The following is a 17362-nucleotide window of genomic DNA, read 5'->3' on the forward strand; positions in this document are numbered from 1 at the left end:
ATTCATAAAAATCAAAGATGAATCCACAGATTTCATTCTACAAATTCGATTAACCAATCAGTTAATTTTATAAATTATTATTCCATAGATTTGACATCTATAGATTTGAAATCTCCATACTCATGTAACCAAACAAGCCCTCTCACAAAATCAATCCCCCCCCCCCCTTTTTTTTTTCCAATCCCAAATAAATAAATGCATTTGGTAAGGGTAAAATGATGATAACCTCCAAGAAGTAAAATGATACAAATAACCTGGGCCTTGTTTCTACCATAACCGCAATATTGAGCTGGTTTGAAGGCAAGGATCCATATGACCAACCCCATGAGAAGAGCTGGTTTGAAGGCAAGGGTCTATATAACCAACCCCATTTATAAATGAGGTTTGTTATTATATTATATCAAATTTGAAAAGTAAGAAAGCAATCATCAAATCTCATAAGAAACTTAATCACCACAACCCACACCCAGGGTTACAGCCTTGCAGGTAAAGTTTTCAAAATGTAGCGTAAATTTTTGCCTCCAGACTTCAAAGCAATGTGGGGTAACTCGGGATCCCTGAATGCCCACCAAGTATGTTTCTGCCTTAAATTTTACGGCAATCAGGTAAATAGTGACAACAGTTGACTACCACTGAATTGCTCCAGAGAAAAAATAAAAATTCCAACACCAGCGAAAGAGAGTTAACCATTCCAGACACTCAAATCAAGAGCACAACAAGACACTGACTGCAGCACTGCATCTAATAGTATATCCTGAGCAGAAGTGCATGCTACCAATTTATCCCTTTTGACTATCATGCAAGAGAGCTGAAAGGGTTCCATGAGCGATTCATGTAGCTCAACATTGCCAGCAAGCCTGAAGTTGGTAGCTTTTCTTTTCTCCTCAAATGACGATCGGAACACAAAAATGGCCTCTCTGTGAGGAAATGTGCCTTTACCACTTGCTGAGACTGGGATGTAAACTCAGGATCATTGACCATCAGAAACAGATGACATCTATAAGCTCCGGTAGTCTATAACTGTGACTTCGTCTTCTGGGGCATCAAGATCCTGATAACTGCACAACCACAAGAAACACATCTCAGCGCTACAAAATTAGATAGTAAAGTTCTTTTTGGCTTGAAATGAGGTTTTTGCTCCTTTTTTTTTAAGTATTTGTAGTTTCACAGATTATTACAGAAAAAATGAAGAGTCTCACAACTTATCAAGGATACAAATATTACTAGAAAGAAAATGATAATTTGCACCCCCAATTATCCCAATTATGTAACTGTCCAATCTATTCCACCTACACCACAATGCTGTCTTCACTCGGTCTTTCCATGTAACCCTATAAAACGTCACTCCTTGTGGGGTTTACACTTGGACTTACAGAATTAGCCCACTATGATAGAGATTATAAACCCAAGTGTTTTAGCCCATAATCCATTAAAACCCACTGGACACTTAAAAATGAGTACCAAGCCCATTCTGCCAGGATTTGCAGCCTTAGCCTGCATATGTGACAGAAGGAAATTTAAGGGGAAAAACATTTTACTGATGCACCAAAAAAGTAGTTAAATGATTGATTAGGAGTTCTTGGTGGCTGTCCAGGATGAATTTGCATTCACAAATGGCAAGTTGGAAATAGCCAAACTGTTGTAGAGATAAAGTCCCATGGTTTGATTGCAAATGGAAATAAGCCAACTCACAATATAAAGCACTGAAAAAACAAGGATTATAGGGTACACAGACAACAATCATAATGCATGGACTGGTGTACATTGATGGTAGTGCAAATCAATACATGGTGGTCAATCCAAGTCATTTGGAACTTACATTAGTTCTACATTGAACACAAATATGTGCATCCCAGACTGGGGGATTTTCCTAGACCAGATCCAAGAAACCTTTCTTCTCTTTCACCTTTTCCACTCCAATATGGACATAAGGGTTTGGATTTTGTTCTTGAAAAATTTTAGAATGTCTACAGATGCCATGGATTTCTCTCCTCCAGAACAAATCAAGCTAGTTCATATGCTCTTCGGCTCTATCAGGTTCAGCATTCATCCATTTCAGATGGAAGAAGACTAGTGGTGATTCCAAATTGCAAGAAGATTAGAGGTGATTCCAAGTATGGAAAAGATACAGAAGGATATGAAACCCAGTGCAGCAGTTGCAGGGGGGAAATCATTTGTAAGATGAAAAATTAGGGATCATCTAGTAATTCAATGAGACAATAAGATCACCGGCAACACCTGACAAAACATAGAGCTAGAGCAAGAGCAAGAGAGACCGAGATTCATTGCATACGGACGTGTAATCCTCTCTCATGAACAAGAAGTGTCTGGGCTAACTCACTCATGCTAGAACCAAACTAATCACTTTTAAAAAGACCAACTACTAAAATAGATAAAGTTGGATTTAGAAACAAGCAGTGAAGGTAAAAGACTGATCAACAATAATTTCAAGATAAGTAAAAAAAGATATCAGAAAGGTACAGACTACCATCTGCCATAACTTACCTCCGAATACGTCGAGGATCCTGCCGGAAAGCTGGAGATACAGAAAGAATAGGGGCTGGTCCACCCACCTGTGGGCCAGACCGTCCCTTCCGACCACCACCCTCATAAGGCAGAGGGGGTCCCTGTTCCCGCAACATTCGCATTGCAACATCTGGGGGTGCAGGAACAAATGGTCCCAATGGGCTGCAACCATCAACAAACATACGCTTAAGAACAAATAACGAGATAGCTACCAGGCGTGCAACAAAGAGAATAGATAGACAACATACCCAGCACCAGGTACAGGCATCAGTACTGGTGGAGGAGGGGGAATATCCGAGGGAAAAGGGGGAGCAGCTCGCATGCCTTGGCTATAAGCATCAAACATTGGGTCATCTGGGTTTCCTCCTTCCAAGCCACCAGCACCAGACTGAAAATCACGGGAAGGCGAAGTCTCAGCCCTATCATATCTGTCATCACCATTAACTCTATCACCCCTGTTATGCTCTCTACGGTTTCCACGTTCATCCCTCAGTCGACCATCCAGACCAGGCCTACGTCGTGGCAGCTTGTCCTTCTGTGAATGAGAATTCACATATTGTGGCATTACCAAAGAGATGGATTGATGAGAAAGGATCAAAAGAGTGAATACATAAGAAATACCATCAGTGCATTGAAAAAAACCCAGAATAGACAAATATATAGCGACAATTAACAGAACAGATTCGGAAACCTGTGTAAGTTGTAAGATATATGACATGGGCAAACCACGCAAGGAATCAATAAAGTAAGGAAAGTGATACTTACTGTACTTCAAACATAACTAGATCTTCAAACATCACCTAAGGCATCTCTCCTCTGACAGGAGCAGTCCACTGAGAGAAAAAAGGGTGGAGAAGGGGGAGGTGAGGCCTGCTGGAGGACTCTGGCTCCACTCTCTTTTCTCTCAATCAACTACTCCAGTTACTGACAAGCAGCCATGCCCTCATTGGTATAATGTAACAATCATCATCACATGGGAACATTCGATCAGAAGTAGTGCCAATCTCCAGCAAATGACATTTTCTGATTTCTCAGAATATCTTTCTGTTGGTTCCCAAAATGAACAGTTGAACACACGGCAGAAGCATTAAGAGGAAAACTTCTGACAAATAGAACAACACTGATATGCACAATGCTCTTCAAGAAGACAATCTCCTTGCTAGACCAAATCACTAATTTGAACCATTACAGACGAATTCAATAATAATGAGTATTTTACGAGATGCCTGATAGAAATATGACATTCCTCAAATGTACCTCATAAAGGTGTCCACTCTAAATACCAGATGAGCCAGCACATTAAAGGATAATTCCATAAACCAAGATGATAACTAACTTGTATCTGTAAAACATGTACATGAATATGCATAGACGCATGCTTCTGTTAATGTTTGAAAGAAATCATACCAGTTGAGGTTGCTGCATAACAGGTTGTCCACCAGGTGCATCCACATCACTGCAATGACAATAAGCAATCATCAATAGGTAAGAATCACCAGAAGCACAGCAATGTGAGAAAATAAAATGAGAAGCCTGAAGCCTTACTTCATGTAATTCTGGAAATACAGATCTTCACGCACTTTAACGGTCAATTCCATTACAAGCTCTGGATGTTTCAGCCTCAGATGCTTATGCACAAACTCTGCAGCATGGAAAAGCTTTGTGCAACCCTTTGCTCCACAGCCATACTTCCAGCCGTACTTCTCATCCCTAATTTTCCTGACATATGGTTCCAAAGCTTCGACAGCAGCCACATCTATCTTCTCCTTGGCTGTCATTATTTCCAAAGGATCCTGACCCTGCAACCTTCCTTGCCAAAATGAATCAAGTTTATTCTCCCACTCAGCCCCAGCAGCACTAGTTTCGTCCTGGTTCTTGCTTTCTGCCCTAACATGCCGAAGATCTTTAGCCTCGCTTGTCTCAATCATACCATAATAATCCAAACCATGGACGCGCCAAAGATAAGTAAGCAGTGTATCCAAAAGCTCAATCCCCTCAAGGCCCTTGACAGAAGTTAAACCCCTAATAATTACTATTGGCCCCATAGATCCACCATGAGTTTTCTCCCCATCAGTTTTGTCATTATTAGCCATGCATAAAATATTTTCCTCAATTCCTTTTTCTTGATCAAGTTTACGCGCAATAGCCAAAGCTTGTTCAATATCAGCTTGAATTCGTCTAGGTTCTGAGCTAATTGAGTGAGCTTTCGGGGCAGCTGAATGAAGATCATTTTCTTTAGCTGGCCCCCTCCCATGTCTTCTTCTTTTGCCGCTAGCATCTGCTTCATCCTCAGAGTTAGGATCACTTGCTTGTCCTGATTTGTTAGATAATGCAGCATTGATCCCTGGACCTCTGCATCATAAAATGGAATAAATTAATAGGTTTCCAGGCCCTGTATGCACAGATACTGAGAAGAACTTACAGGTCCAACGTTCCACTCTGCAAATCTAACAAAAAGTCCTTAGCAAGTCTTCGAGCATTTTCATTCCTCCTAGAAAGATGTAACAGAGAATGAAAACCAATTAGACAAAGAAAATGTAAAAAGTAGTTGATTCCCAGATGAAAAGCACAGTTCAGGACAAAGCATTCCTCAGACCATCAAAATAGCATTATCACCAGCAAACAAGGAATGAACATGCACAGGAAATACATCCATTAGGCTTACTATTCATATCAATGTAGAAGCACACCTTTCTATGACTGACAGTAAGTTCGTCGGATGGTACTTGTCTCTCAGCCTATGTCCACATTGGAAATCAAATTAAGGAAGGAAAATCAACAGAAGGGGAAGAGAACATAAATAAATAAATATTAAAAAAAATCATCCAATGAAGAAATAATGAAATAGCAAACACACCATTCCTCATCCTTATGAGCATCGAAGTAAGCACGTTTCTGAGTTGAAATATACTCTGATCTGTATTCTTGATACCTGTGTCATTGAAGGAATATGTGACTCCATCTAACAGCCCATAGGCTATCAAGAAAATGTCATTGCATCATGATGCAAATTGAATCATCAACTAAGTAACACCCACAGCAATTACCCTTTACATACCGTCGCTCAGCTTCAGAGGGCAGTATATCATCTTCAAGCTCTTGAATGAATTGTTTATATGACATCAAGCCTTCTCTGAAACAATTAATCACTGGGTCATATTTTAAAATAACAAGGCAGGAAAAGAAAAGGGAATTAAATCTGGAAGCCTAAAATCAGAACAAATTATCCAATAAGCTAAAATGATTCTTTATAAAGACCCCTCTCCTTATCCCCCCATCCCCCAAAAAAAAAGAAAAAAAAAAGACTAGATAGACTAAAGTGAATAAAAATCTCATGATCAGAGAATGAAGCCATAAATTTCCATTGCATCACTTTTCTCCTACCTCCAGTCACTTCCCCCTACTTTCTAAGCTTAAGAAAATGTCACCATTTGAAGAATGTAGAATGCACCCAAATGCATCCAAGAAATGCCTAACATATATTCATGGCAAAAAGTACTCATCGCTGATTATTACTGGAAATATGAATATATACAATTTGTCTCACATTTCACACAAAGGAGGACACCTGAAAAGCTTTTATGATGTGGAAGACTGTTACTGGTGTACACATTTTCCCAAAGAATCATAAAGCAGAAATATGTACCTAGACAAGTAAAGACACATTTAAGTAAAATCTTAGGACACAACCAGTGCTGAAGGGTGAATGATAATTCTTCAAACAATTTGTCTCACATTTCACACAAAGGAGGACACCTGAAAAGCTTTTATGATGTGGAAGACTGTTACTGGTGTACACATTTTCCCAAAGAATCATAAAGCAGAAATATGTACCTATACAACTAAAGACACATTTATAAGTAAAATCTTAGGATACAACCAGTGCTGAAGGGTGAATGATAATTCTTCAAACTCCCCCCCCCCTCCCCAAACACACCTTTTTGGGGTGGGTACAATGCTTCACTGTAAAGTATGTCTCCAAAACAGCACATTATGGCCTTATATAAATTATACTATTCTCTCTACACGTTCTGTAGCTGAAGGACAAATTTTCAGACATTGCAGAATAGTAGCCCAAATTACATTTCTTTTCACAGCCTAGGGTTGGATTATCTATGTTATGGTCCTTTGATCCCAGGTTTTAACTTTGCAATTAACCAGATTAATGGACCTAAAACATGGGTAATTAAGTAGAGTTTGAGAATCACTTTAACAGATACTTATTTTCACATTGTTTAAGTTCCATTAAACCAGTTGAGCTAATAGCATGGATTTTTGCTCGCTCTTACGTGGATATTGTACACACAAGCACATTATTGCAACGTGTGGTGTGAAGAAAGTCAAAACAGTTGGATGGTTAATTTCATAATTGGACCTATTAGCTTTAAAATTTTCTTTAAAAAAAAAAAATCCCTGATTGAATTAAAATTTACAAAAAGAGAGCCGCTCAAGAACCCTAGGTTTCCTCTAGGGCTGCAACAGGGCCGGGCTTTCGCAATCCCAAACCCAGCCCTATATATTCTAATATAAGCCCATTCCTGCCCTAACCCTAATTCAAGGCCAAGGATTATTGTCCTTGACCCTAAGCCCTACAAGGCCAAGCCAAGTCCATTCTCGCCCTGATTGGATCTGTCTCTGGCCCTATCCCTAGCCCTCACCCTAGCCCTGATTGACCCTATACTTGGCCCTGGCCTATCCTTGTCCATGTTCCTAATTCATTGAGATCAAGCATCAAGAAAAAATTAGGGCCAGGAGTATGGCCAGAATCAAGGCCAAAATCAGATCCAGGGTCAGGGCCAAAAATCAAGGACGGGTTGAGATAGGCCCGGCGGGCCAAAGAGAAATCTCAAGCCCGCCTTTGGCCCTAATTTCGCCCTCAGGGAAAAAATCTTGAGCCCAAGCCCTATTTGGGCTCGGGCCGGGTCAGGGCCAAACTTGCACCCCTAGTTTCCTCATCTGCAGTGAATGGCTTCATCCTCTCCATCCTGGTTGCCTTCTCCATTCAACAACATTCGGAAAAAAATCGAGATTCCTTTCAGTTTCTTCTTCAACTTCAAGCGGCGAATCAATCTCCATGGGAAGGTTAGGAAATAGAGAATAAGAAGGATCAGCTCTCCAAACCCAAGGATAGAGAATAAGAAGAATCAGCTCTCCAAACCTAAGGATTATAAGAGGATGACACCCGAGAGATCTTTGGATTCAATATTAGAAAAAGAAAACACAAACAGAAAAATAAAACTTACAAGATGAACCAATAACTTCACAAAAGATGACACATAAGTTCTCCATGAAAAGAGGTTGTGATCACCCATATCCTCTCTCTCTCTCTACTCTCTTTTCTTGTTCTGCCATTCTTCCTATGATCTTTAGTCTTGTTCTAGTTTTCGTGTTTGTGTTTTCAAATCATAAATCCTTCTGCTATTGAAAGAAATATAAGAAATATAAAGCATGGAGACCTTAACATGATCAAAAGACGATTTGGTGACCAGCGGCCACGAGAAAGAAGATATGGGGCTAGGGTTTCTAGTTTGATCTCGGTCTTTTCCAAAATGTGAACAAGATCTTTATCTTGCAAATTTAATTCAGTAGAGGGTTTGTTTTTGTAATGTTAAGACATTTTTAAAGCTAATAGGTCCAATTACAAAATTAGCCATCCATCTAGCCGTTCAACTTTCTTCATGCCACACGTCGCAATTTAGGTTAACAATATGGTTGAGCCCTTCTCTTTTAGACTAGCGATCTATTAAGCTGATTGCAAGCTTCATTTCCGATTTACTTGTCTCTGAGAAACCTTTGTCTAGTGTTTAAAGTGCAGATCAATTGGTTCCTTGGTCTGTCAAGTCTTAAGTTGGTGCTTTGCCTACTCCATCATATTGTCCAGCCCCATCTAGTGGTGGTGGCGGTGATGGAAGTGGTGGTGCAAAGAAAATTCAAGATTACATAGGACTCTTTCCTTTATTTGAAGCTTCTACGGTCAATTGAGGTTCTGATAAGACCACACAAAAAATACTAAATAAGATTTAATTACTGGAATAGAAATAACAAACACAATGACAGTAAAACTGGTTTTGAAGGTGCCAGACACCCCCCACCAGCATATACTGCCCCTCACCCATAGGCTGCCCAAAACTACTCCCAAAGTATTCAATATCCTTTGCTCACGCCTACCCCCCTCCACGTGGCATGATCCCAGGGCCCTAAAAAGCTCGCATAAGTTACATATGTAGAGAAGTGAGAGTTGCAGCAGGAGTGACAAATTTGGCATCTATTTGTCCTGCAGGAGTTGGTCTATTGAAGAACTTCACCATTGGCTACCATGGGAAAGGGTAAACAACAGAACACATAAAGCAATGGGTGGATAGGAAGACAGTAAATGATGAGAATAAATGAAAAAGAAGGCCAGGAGATAATAAGATAAAAAAGCAGGGGCAGTTGCATCAAATCACAGAAGATAATAAAGAAGGGCTTTATATATTGAATTACCCCAACAGGTTCTATGGCTTTGTCAAACCAGAGAGAACCCAGCAGAAAGATACTGCACTTGCAACTGAAAGGGAAGATGGTATTCAAGCAGCCTATAACTTGCGATGATGGAGTTCCAGATCAGCCACTTCAACTGAAAGGGTTGATGACGTAACGAGGATTGGCAACTATAGGGCCCCTCAGAATTTGAGCCCAAAACAGGCCCCTATTGGTGCACCCAAGGGGTGACCAAACCCTATAAAGGATAATTTGGTCATTTCCCCACCTCCTCTGGGCTCCAAAATGCTCCAGCAAATCCAGAATAATTTTCAAAGCAAGGATCTACTCTTTGTTTTTCAGTTGGGTAACTTGGTCAGAGTGCTTGCCTTAGTAGGAGTCCTAGTTGGAATCCAATTTTCAAGTAGGATTCCTTCTTAAAGTTGATACCTTATTTTGCTAGTTGTATTTACTTAGAAACTCTTATTAAGAGTCCTTTTTCCTAGTTTAGAAGTTAAGTCTAATTGTACACATGAATTGAAATAGGATACTTAGTTGAGTCCAAGTAGGTTTCCTTTGTTGAGTCCTAACTAGTTTCCTTCAACGTAACAAGGCTATAAATAGCCCTCACACCATGTACCAAATCAGACTTGAATGGATAAAGACTAGAATTGCAGGAAGACTTGAGAAGAGTTGTGGATTTCCAAAGGAGAGAGGCCCATAGCTGTTTATTGTTCATAGTTTTCTGCAAATTCCAGCTCCAACTTTCCCCTTTTCAGCTTGTGGCAGCCAGGAGGCACTCCAATTGCAGAAGCCATCAAGTGATAAGACCATTTCAGATCAAGTAAACCAATTCCCCAACCCTCACCATACCCTAATCCCCTACCCCAGCCATGTGCAACTTCCCCTTACTCCTCTTCTTTCCTGCGGCAGCAGCAACCCTCCCCCTTCTTAAAACCTTCCATACACTAACCCCTCTCACCTAATCCCCTCCATTAGAATTGCATCACTCCCATCTAATTACCCCTAACTCCATCACATCGTAGGTCTCATCCCTCCACTGGTTTCCAAAAAACCTGCGCTTCATCTTCAACCTCTAGACTTTAGAAACCCAAATTTAATTCAAACTCATGTATCTCCCTAACCTCTCATCCATACTTCAAATCCTTTTAAGGATAATCATCTCCCAAATCCTCCCGACCTCCCCTCCAAAACCTATTCCAAACCAAGAGTGCGAAACCAAATTGGAAAACTAAGTCTGAATCCTAGCCTTAAGGAATTAATTCTGAAATTAATGGAACGATAAAACAGAATTTAATTCTCTCAATCTCCAGCCCTAAATGAACATGACCAAACCCTAAAACCTTCCCCCCCCCCAAAAAAAAAAAAACCCTGGACTTCCCTATTCATATCCTCAAGGTTTGGAAGTCAAAACCCATGAACCACAGGCCATTCTTGGTCAATTACAGCTGCTATCCACATCAGAACTTAATTAAAGAATTTTCAAACCCTAATTTAACTAAAAACCCACCCCTGCAGGGTGTGTTGAAGCATTATTAGCTGCTGTCCACTAAAATCTGACATAGAACAGCAGGGTTCTTAGCCCTACTTGTACTGCTGGTTCACTTGAGAGGATCCTGAAGACTTGCAACCAACCTGGGGTTACATCAGTTGAACAAGAAAGCTGCCATGTGGGGAACAACGCAAGAGAAGCAACATCGAAGGAGATTGTTGCTGCTCGAAATGAATTCATGATGAGGGCATCAACAAGGTATGACTATTTTCCAGTTTGCTGTCATGCTCTCTCTTCTCTTCTCACCTTCGTTTTTAATTCTTCTGGTTTGTTTCACTGGTTGGAAACCCTAGGAGTAACCCGCAGTAATGGCTGGCCAGTAGGAAGACGCTAAAGCCTGAAGAGAATTCAAAATTGACAGGGGAGAGGAAAGAGAAGAATGCATAAAGGAGTGGGGGGAGATGAGTGCTCACACACACAAACCAGCCATGAAGGCTCTCACAAAACATAAAGTCAATCCATTCTATTCAATATGTCTCTACCAATGGATTACATTGCAAATAAACACACATTGAAGGACTCCTAAAATAACACTTATTCTCTAACTACAAAACTAATTCAAACTAGGAAACTAAAGATCATCAAAACCCAAATATCATGTAGCTTCTAAAAAGGGCTAGTTGAAGAAGAGAGCGTTTGGATTTTTGTTTTTCTTCCTTTTTTTCTATGTTTTTGCCAGAACAATACACCAGGGTGGGTTCAATGAGGTACCATAGGAGAAAAAGAATGGGCAGGGAATGATTCCCCCCCCCCCCCCCCCCCCCCCCAATGGATTCTTTCCCTTTTTCTTTTTGGTGGTATTGCCCAGCCAGCAATGGAAGAGGAGTAAAGACTGAACAAAGGAAGAGACATTGAAAAGAAGAAATGTAGGATCTCTTGCTCTAATGCCAAGTCAGTGCAGACCTAGAGGCAATTTGCAACAGTGGCTTCCCAGAGACAACAGAATAATAGATAAGTGAAGCTCACAATCACACACACACTGATGTAGATCTACAGGTCCACATAGGCAAGAGAGCTAGGAGACGGAAGGCTAGGCCCAAATATGTCCAGCAAACTTGTTGCTCGGCACTTCAGCCAGCTTGGCAATGGGATAATTTTATAATTTTATTTTCAGAATTTCAGTTATTCTGACCCTGTTTAGCAGCCATTGGATGGGAGACTTAACAACCATGATGAGGTCTATCGAGAATATTTTGTATCCTAAACAACTAAACCACCAGCCCTTGCCAGAATAACAAACAAGTTTAGCAGCAGCCCTTGGTATGGGTCTCCAAAGTGGATAAAGTTGGTCCAGCAAAGCCAAGGCAACTGCATCACACACATTATCTCAAAATTGACTTATGTTTACCCAATTATCAATTACAGTGAAAAATTATATGTTAGCGCATAAAACATAATGAAAAAGGATTTATGATATAACTAAATAATTCATATAATTGCAGAGAACACCTAAACTGAGCAACAGTAAGGTTGCACGTTCAAGTCATGAAACAGCCTCCCCATGAAGCAGGGTTAACGTTGTGTATATTATAACCTTCACCAGATCCTGCAGCGGTGGCAACCTTGTACACTGGGTATGCCCTATTACAAGTGCACATAACACTTCAAATTCTATTTGTTTTCCTTTTTTATCATGGGCCCTCCAGGAGGGAAAGAGAAAAAGATCAAACTGGAAGAAAACCACAGCTATAAGAAGGCATTAATTGTAACCATGTGCCCCACTGAATGCAATAGCATATCAAAAAATTCAAGCTGGTACAGACATATAGAATGCTAACCTTTGAGTGCTCCCTGTATTTGAAGCATCACCATATCCACCACGACCAGAATCCCAATCTGGAAAAACAAGAAAAAAGAGTTCTAATTTAGAACAAACCCCCCTTACAGCCCCCCCCCCCCAAAAAAAAAAAAAGGAGAAAAATAATACCAGAAATTTAATCCTGGAAAAAGTTATACATCAAACCATTTGCGAAGAAACAAAGTTCAGTTGAAGTTACCCCCCCCCCCAAAAAAAAAGGCAAAAAGAAAAGCAGAGGATCAATTGAGCTTTGAGATGCTTGATTTTAGCCAATGGGTGGGTTCTCTAGACATTAAGGCTCTTAGTTTTGGGTTTACTGATGTAATGGGCCTAATTTCTAAGCCCATAAAGTGAGGACGATGCTGGTATACGAGACTAATAGTTGATTCAGTGTTCCTGTTAGATTATATACTTAATAATTAGATATAAATTTATTTACCCTTTTAAAGTCTTTTAAAGTGAACAGGAGTCCTTTTCTGAGTCAAATTAGGAATTTTAAAAGGTGTATGCATATGTAATGCATCCCTACATCAACTGGAGATGATTAGAATGAATATGAGCTTTAATAAGAGTTTTGGTGATGTTCGGCAGGGCATACGGATAGATTCCCTTTCTTTAATTTCTTCTCTTCTCTTATTCTCTTTCTTTGCTAAGAGTTTCTACTATAATTCAAGTTTCTATTCAAGAATACCTTCAAGAATAGTAAGTTTAAATTATTCCCAACCCCAATTCTTCTTCAAATAGTCTCCCTCTGTTCAAATTTACCTTCTCTGAAAGCCCACCATACCAGCCCAAACCCAGGTCTACATCATCTAGTGTCAAAGAAAAGATCCCCATCCAATAAGCCTTTTCTTCCTCTATTCCCTCTCTTCACTGACTTTGTTCTGTGAACCAATCACAGAAAACTAACAACTCAATCTAAATCACTTCTTCACCAATCTGAGGCAAAATTTTACAAGGTACCCCTACCAACCCTCAATAGACAGAAATCCCAGTTTGAGTCAGGTTTGCATGGATTTACAAATCGGCTATATCAGTCCAGCTACAATAATGCTAATGCACCAGGGCCTTACCACCCATAAGCTTCCCTACCATATGATATGACAAGAACTCACCTATAAACCAAGCAACTACTGCCAGGTTCTGTTTCCAATAGTTTAAATTAAATTTCTGGTTCCCAGCCTGAGGCACGTTGCACAGGATTGAAGTCTCACCTGAAAATTTGGATGCTTTGGGGCCCAATAAGATAGTTTTCACCCACAACCCAATATCCATTGATAACTTAAGAGGTATAACCTGTCTTTTTCCATGACATTCTAAGATTCCAGAAAAGACAGGTCTGACCTTTCTTTTCCCATGACATTCTAAGATGCTTTGGGGCCCAATAAGATAGTTTTCACCCACAACCCAATATCCATTGATTCCTCAAGAAGTATAACCTGTCTTTTCCCATGACATTCTAAGATTTCAGAAAAGCCCTAGTTCTCAAGTCTTCACTGCAGCGCACCACTGGCTTATTCATCCATGAAGAGCAGACTGTTCCAGAAATTAAAACATTGCAACTTGATCCTAACTTGAGTTGTCAATCAATGTGGTACGCATCGTGACCCCAAAGCAAGGTGTTGTGAACCAGGGTTGCGTTAATAAAGCTTAGACAACCCAAGTCTAAATACAGGACTTCCTGATTCCTATAAATTTCTTTAAAACAAATAAAAAAGGGACTACACCAGCAAGTCAGCTCCCATAAAGAGAATCTATAGAAGAGATAATTAGGATAATCAGATAATTAAGAACAAGAAACATGGACGGTACATATATAACATACATAAGTAGTATCTTTTATCTTACACATCTTTTTGAAACGGGCCCAGGGGATGGATAGCCTACCACACATTGCAAGAGTTTCATATACCAACTAAATTTCTGAAATCTCCCAAAAAAAAATTAGAAAAGAAGCTAAATGGTTCAAAACTATTCCAGACTTCCATGTTGGTAATTAGAAGATAGGATATTCAAGCATTTTGAGAAACAAATCTAAATTATCTTTTTTCCTGCATTTATTTTGCTTTAACTTTTACCATGTGGAGATAAATTTGTCATTTCTTTGAAATGGCTTTTTCCTTACATGATTAGTTAGAAGTTAATATTTTATTGAAGTTTGGAGAAAGAGAAAGTGTATTAAAACATTCAGTTACCAAAGTCCCACCTTGATAGCCACCAGATGATCGAGCCATATATCGACCATGAGACCTTTCATCAGCATAGCCAGATCTCCCACCTCCACGTTCATATCCTCCTGCATAATCATAGCCAAACCTGCACCACCAAAACAATAAGCCTATATCCAAACTATGTTCACCAAAAAAATGAATATGCAAAAAACGCAAGTTAAGACAACAAACCCAAAAACTCATAATAGGATTGTAGTGTTTCTGGCTCATCCTTGGCCTTTCTATATTTCCTTATTCCCTAATGACTTACTTTGTGGTTTCCTATTCTCTCAACAAACTAATTATATTGCATAAAGCAGGTCTTTCCATTCTTAAACACCTTGCTACCAACTCTGTTAGCAGTCATAGGATCGTTCTCATTTAGTTAAACCATCAATCTAACAATCCAACCTATCACCTAACCTCATCCTAATTTTTCATCCAACCCTAACCCTAAATTAGACTATCTGAAACCTAAGCCCACATTTTGAGATCAGATCCTGAATTGGTTCCTAGTTGGATTATTCAAACCTAGAACTATTATCAATGTTATCATACTGTAGGTGAAGCAAACAGTGCTGCCAGCAGCTCCCAAACCTATGTCAAAATATCAAGATGCACTAGCTACAAGCTGAACAGAAGGCTACGAGTGCACAATTGCAGCAAATGGAGCAACATCAAGTTACTCCAGTAAGGATAGAAATACATCACTGGAAGAAAAATATCAAGTACAGTTCCAACATCATCGCCCTAACAGAAGGAACAACGAAGACAGGAATGGAGAACTCCAGAAGTTCCGCCTACATTCAGAGAACATGTGAAATCTTATACTAGAACCGAACTTGATACTCCTCATTGACGCTTCAATGACACTCAGAAGGTCAAGCTCGAGTTCAGGAACATGATGGCTGACACAACATTTTGATTGGTGAGACAAATCAGATTCCATTTATGAATAGAAATAACAAACAACTAACTTCTAGCTAACTCAGACTAACTTATAACTCCAAAACTGAGTTAAAACAAAAAGAAACTATCTAATGCATAGAGATGAGAGATGGGCCTAATTACATGACTGAAAACAAAAGGGAACACCTAGACCTAGTTTCACTAGGAGTTATTTTGTTTTTTGATGATAGAATCCTCACCCCCTGATGTAGCCTCAAATGAATGAGGGCGGCCAGTTCTTCCAAGATCTTTTAAGAGAACCAACTCAAGGGTCCTTGAAATTTTGGTTATATGGGATGGATTATGGGTAATGACTTAAAATTGAACAATAAGCTCTCACAAACCTTCTATCGTCGGGTCCAAAACCACCACCTCTAGGGCTTCCACGACGTCCATCATAACCATCATCTCTCCTCGAGCGCTTGAATGATGGTGGCGGTGGAGACCTTCGTGGAGGCGAGTGACGACGGTCACGATACGGCGGAGGACTAGGGCTACCACGACGCTTATAATCCCTATCCCTGTCCTTCGGCAGTGGAGACCTGTTACGGTCATGATAATCGCTACGTCGACTAGGAAGAGGACGCTCGATGTCACGGTCATCTCTTCTCTCCCTCGAATCTCGGTCTCTTTTCCTCGGTGGTGGGGGCGGCGGCGGAGGTAGTTCGTCATCAGATTTACTTCTCCCCTCGGACTGCCGGTCACGGCCGACAGGCAAGTTCATAACATCCGCCATGAATTAAGACCACTGAAGAGAGAAAACCCTACCAAGGAACAATCGGTAGAAGTTGCAGCGTGGAAACCGTGGATTTCAAATGGAGAAAGAGAAATCGATGCTGTCCTGACAAATTAAAGAATAATGTAACAGACAAACCCTAGGAATTTGCAGAAATTTGTCTAAAGAAGCTGATGAAATGACGACTTCTAAGTTCTATCCACTCTTCTTCTGAACCAGTAAAAGGAACGAGAAAAGGAAAATCTCGTGTTCTCATGCGCCCTTGATGTTTCTCTGTCGATGAGTATTGAGTAAGGGCGTAAGGGCGAAACCGAGTCGGTGTTGGGTTACCTAGTCCGATTCTAATCAGTGTTCCATCCTAATGGATCTGAAATTCTTGATCGACCCGAGTCGGTTTTGCGTAATCAGTCGGGTTTTTACTATTCCATTCCACATGGATCTGGAGTTCTCGATTTACCCGTCTCTTTCGACTCCAATTACCATTATATGTGATAACACTGTATACCTAGACACGTTGAGATCTTTGAGCATTTATGGGCCTAGACAATTCATTGCTTGCAGTGTTAGGCCCAAACTCAATGTGGGCCTGCATTGGGCCTATGGGCCTTCCTTTCTCGATCCACTATGTTTTGATTTTGTTCCATACTTTGTCATTAAGAAAATTTAGGACTTTTCAATGGAGAAGTCGTGGGTTCAACCATTGCTTGCGACATATGTAATATTCTCATCCCCAATTTTTCTATATATAAAAGCAAATTTGTACCCAAAAAAAAAAAAATCAAGGACTTGTTTGATAACTCTCTCAAAAACAGTTTGAGGTGTTTCTTGCCTCTAGAAATGAAAAGTTGGTAAGAAACCTTATGATAAAATCGTTTTGTTTCTATTGATTTTTGCGACATGGATTGAAATTATAAAAATAAATTTCTTCAAGAAACACTTCATGCAATAATGTCCATTTACTTAAGTTGATACGGGAAAAATATCGTTGAACCGGGTCCATTCTTGGTTCAACCCTTGACCCCATTCGGGGATGACCCGACCGATTTAGGTTTGAACGAACCGGGTTTGAAGATAGCGTACTAAGGAAAAAACCCTGCATGATCGGTAGGCGG

The 17362-nt window shown here is 40.1% G+C and overlaps 1 protein-coding gene across 1 annotated transcript; it reads right to left on the reverse strand.

Moving 5' to 3' along the window:
• Nucleotides 1-222: 222 nt before the first annotated feature.
• Nucleotides 223-16552, reverse strand: SE (C2H2 zinc-finger protein SERRATE (SE)). The gene is made up of 12 exons (XM_089164825.1): nucleotides 15859-16552; nucleotides 14563-14672; nucleotides 12337-12394; nucleotides 5585-5659; nucleotides 5384-5458; nucleotides 5217-5264; nucleotides 4949-5017; nucleotides 4072-4878; nucleotides 3934-3982; nucleotides 2775-3061; nucleotides 2506-2688; nucleotides 223-1058 (listed from the first exon to the last, which is right to left on the reverse strand). Exons 1-12 carry the CDS (start codon nucleotides 16248-16250, stop codon nucleotides 998-1000), a joined length of 2214 nt encoding a protein of 737 aa, XP_089020951.1. The 5' UTR covers nucleotides 16251-16552; the 3' UTR covers nucleotides 223-997.
• Nucleotides 16553-17362: the final 810 nt, after the last annotated feature.

This window comes from Hakea prostrata, chromosome 8 (assembly GCF_041222555.1).
Source record: "Hakea prostrata isolate BN-2017 chromosome 8, UWA_Hpros_2, whole genome shotgun sequence".
Lineage (NCBI taxonomy): Eukaryota > Viridiplantae > Streptophyta > Magnoliopsida > Proteales > Proteaceae > Hakea > Hakea prostrata.

Bases quoted from the DNA above. Each gene is read 5' to 3' on its own strand.
- SE (XM_089164825.1), bottom strand. From the start codon at position 16,250: ATGGCGGATGTTATGAACTTGCCTGTCGGCCGTGACCGGCAGTCCGAG. The intron at 3,983-4,071 runs GTAAGGCTTCAG...TTGTCATTGCAG, and splicing joins TATTTCCAGAATTACATGAA to TGATGTGGATGCACCTGGTG. The intron at 2,689-2,774 runs GTATGTTGTCTA...TGATGGTTGCAG, and splicing joins ATGCCTGTACCTGGTGCTGG to CCCATTGGGACCATTTGTTC.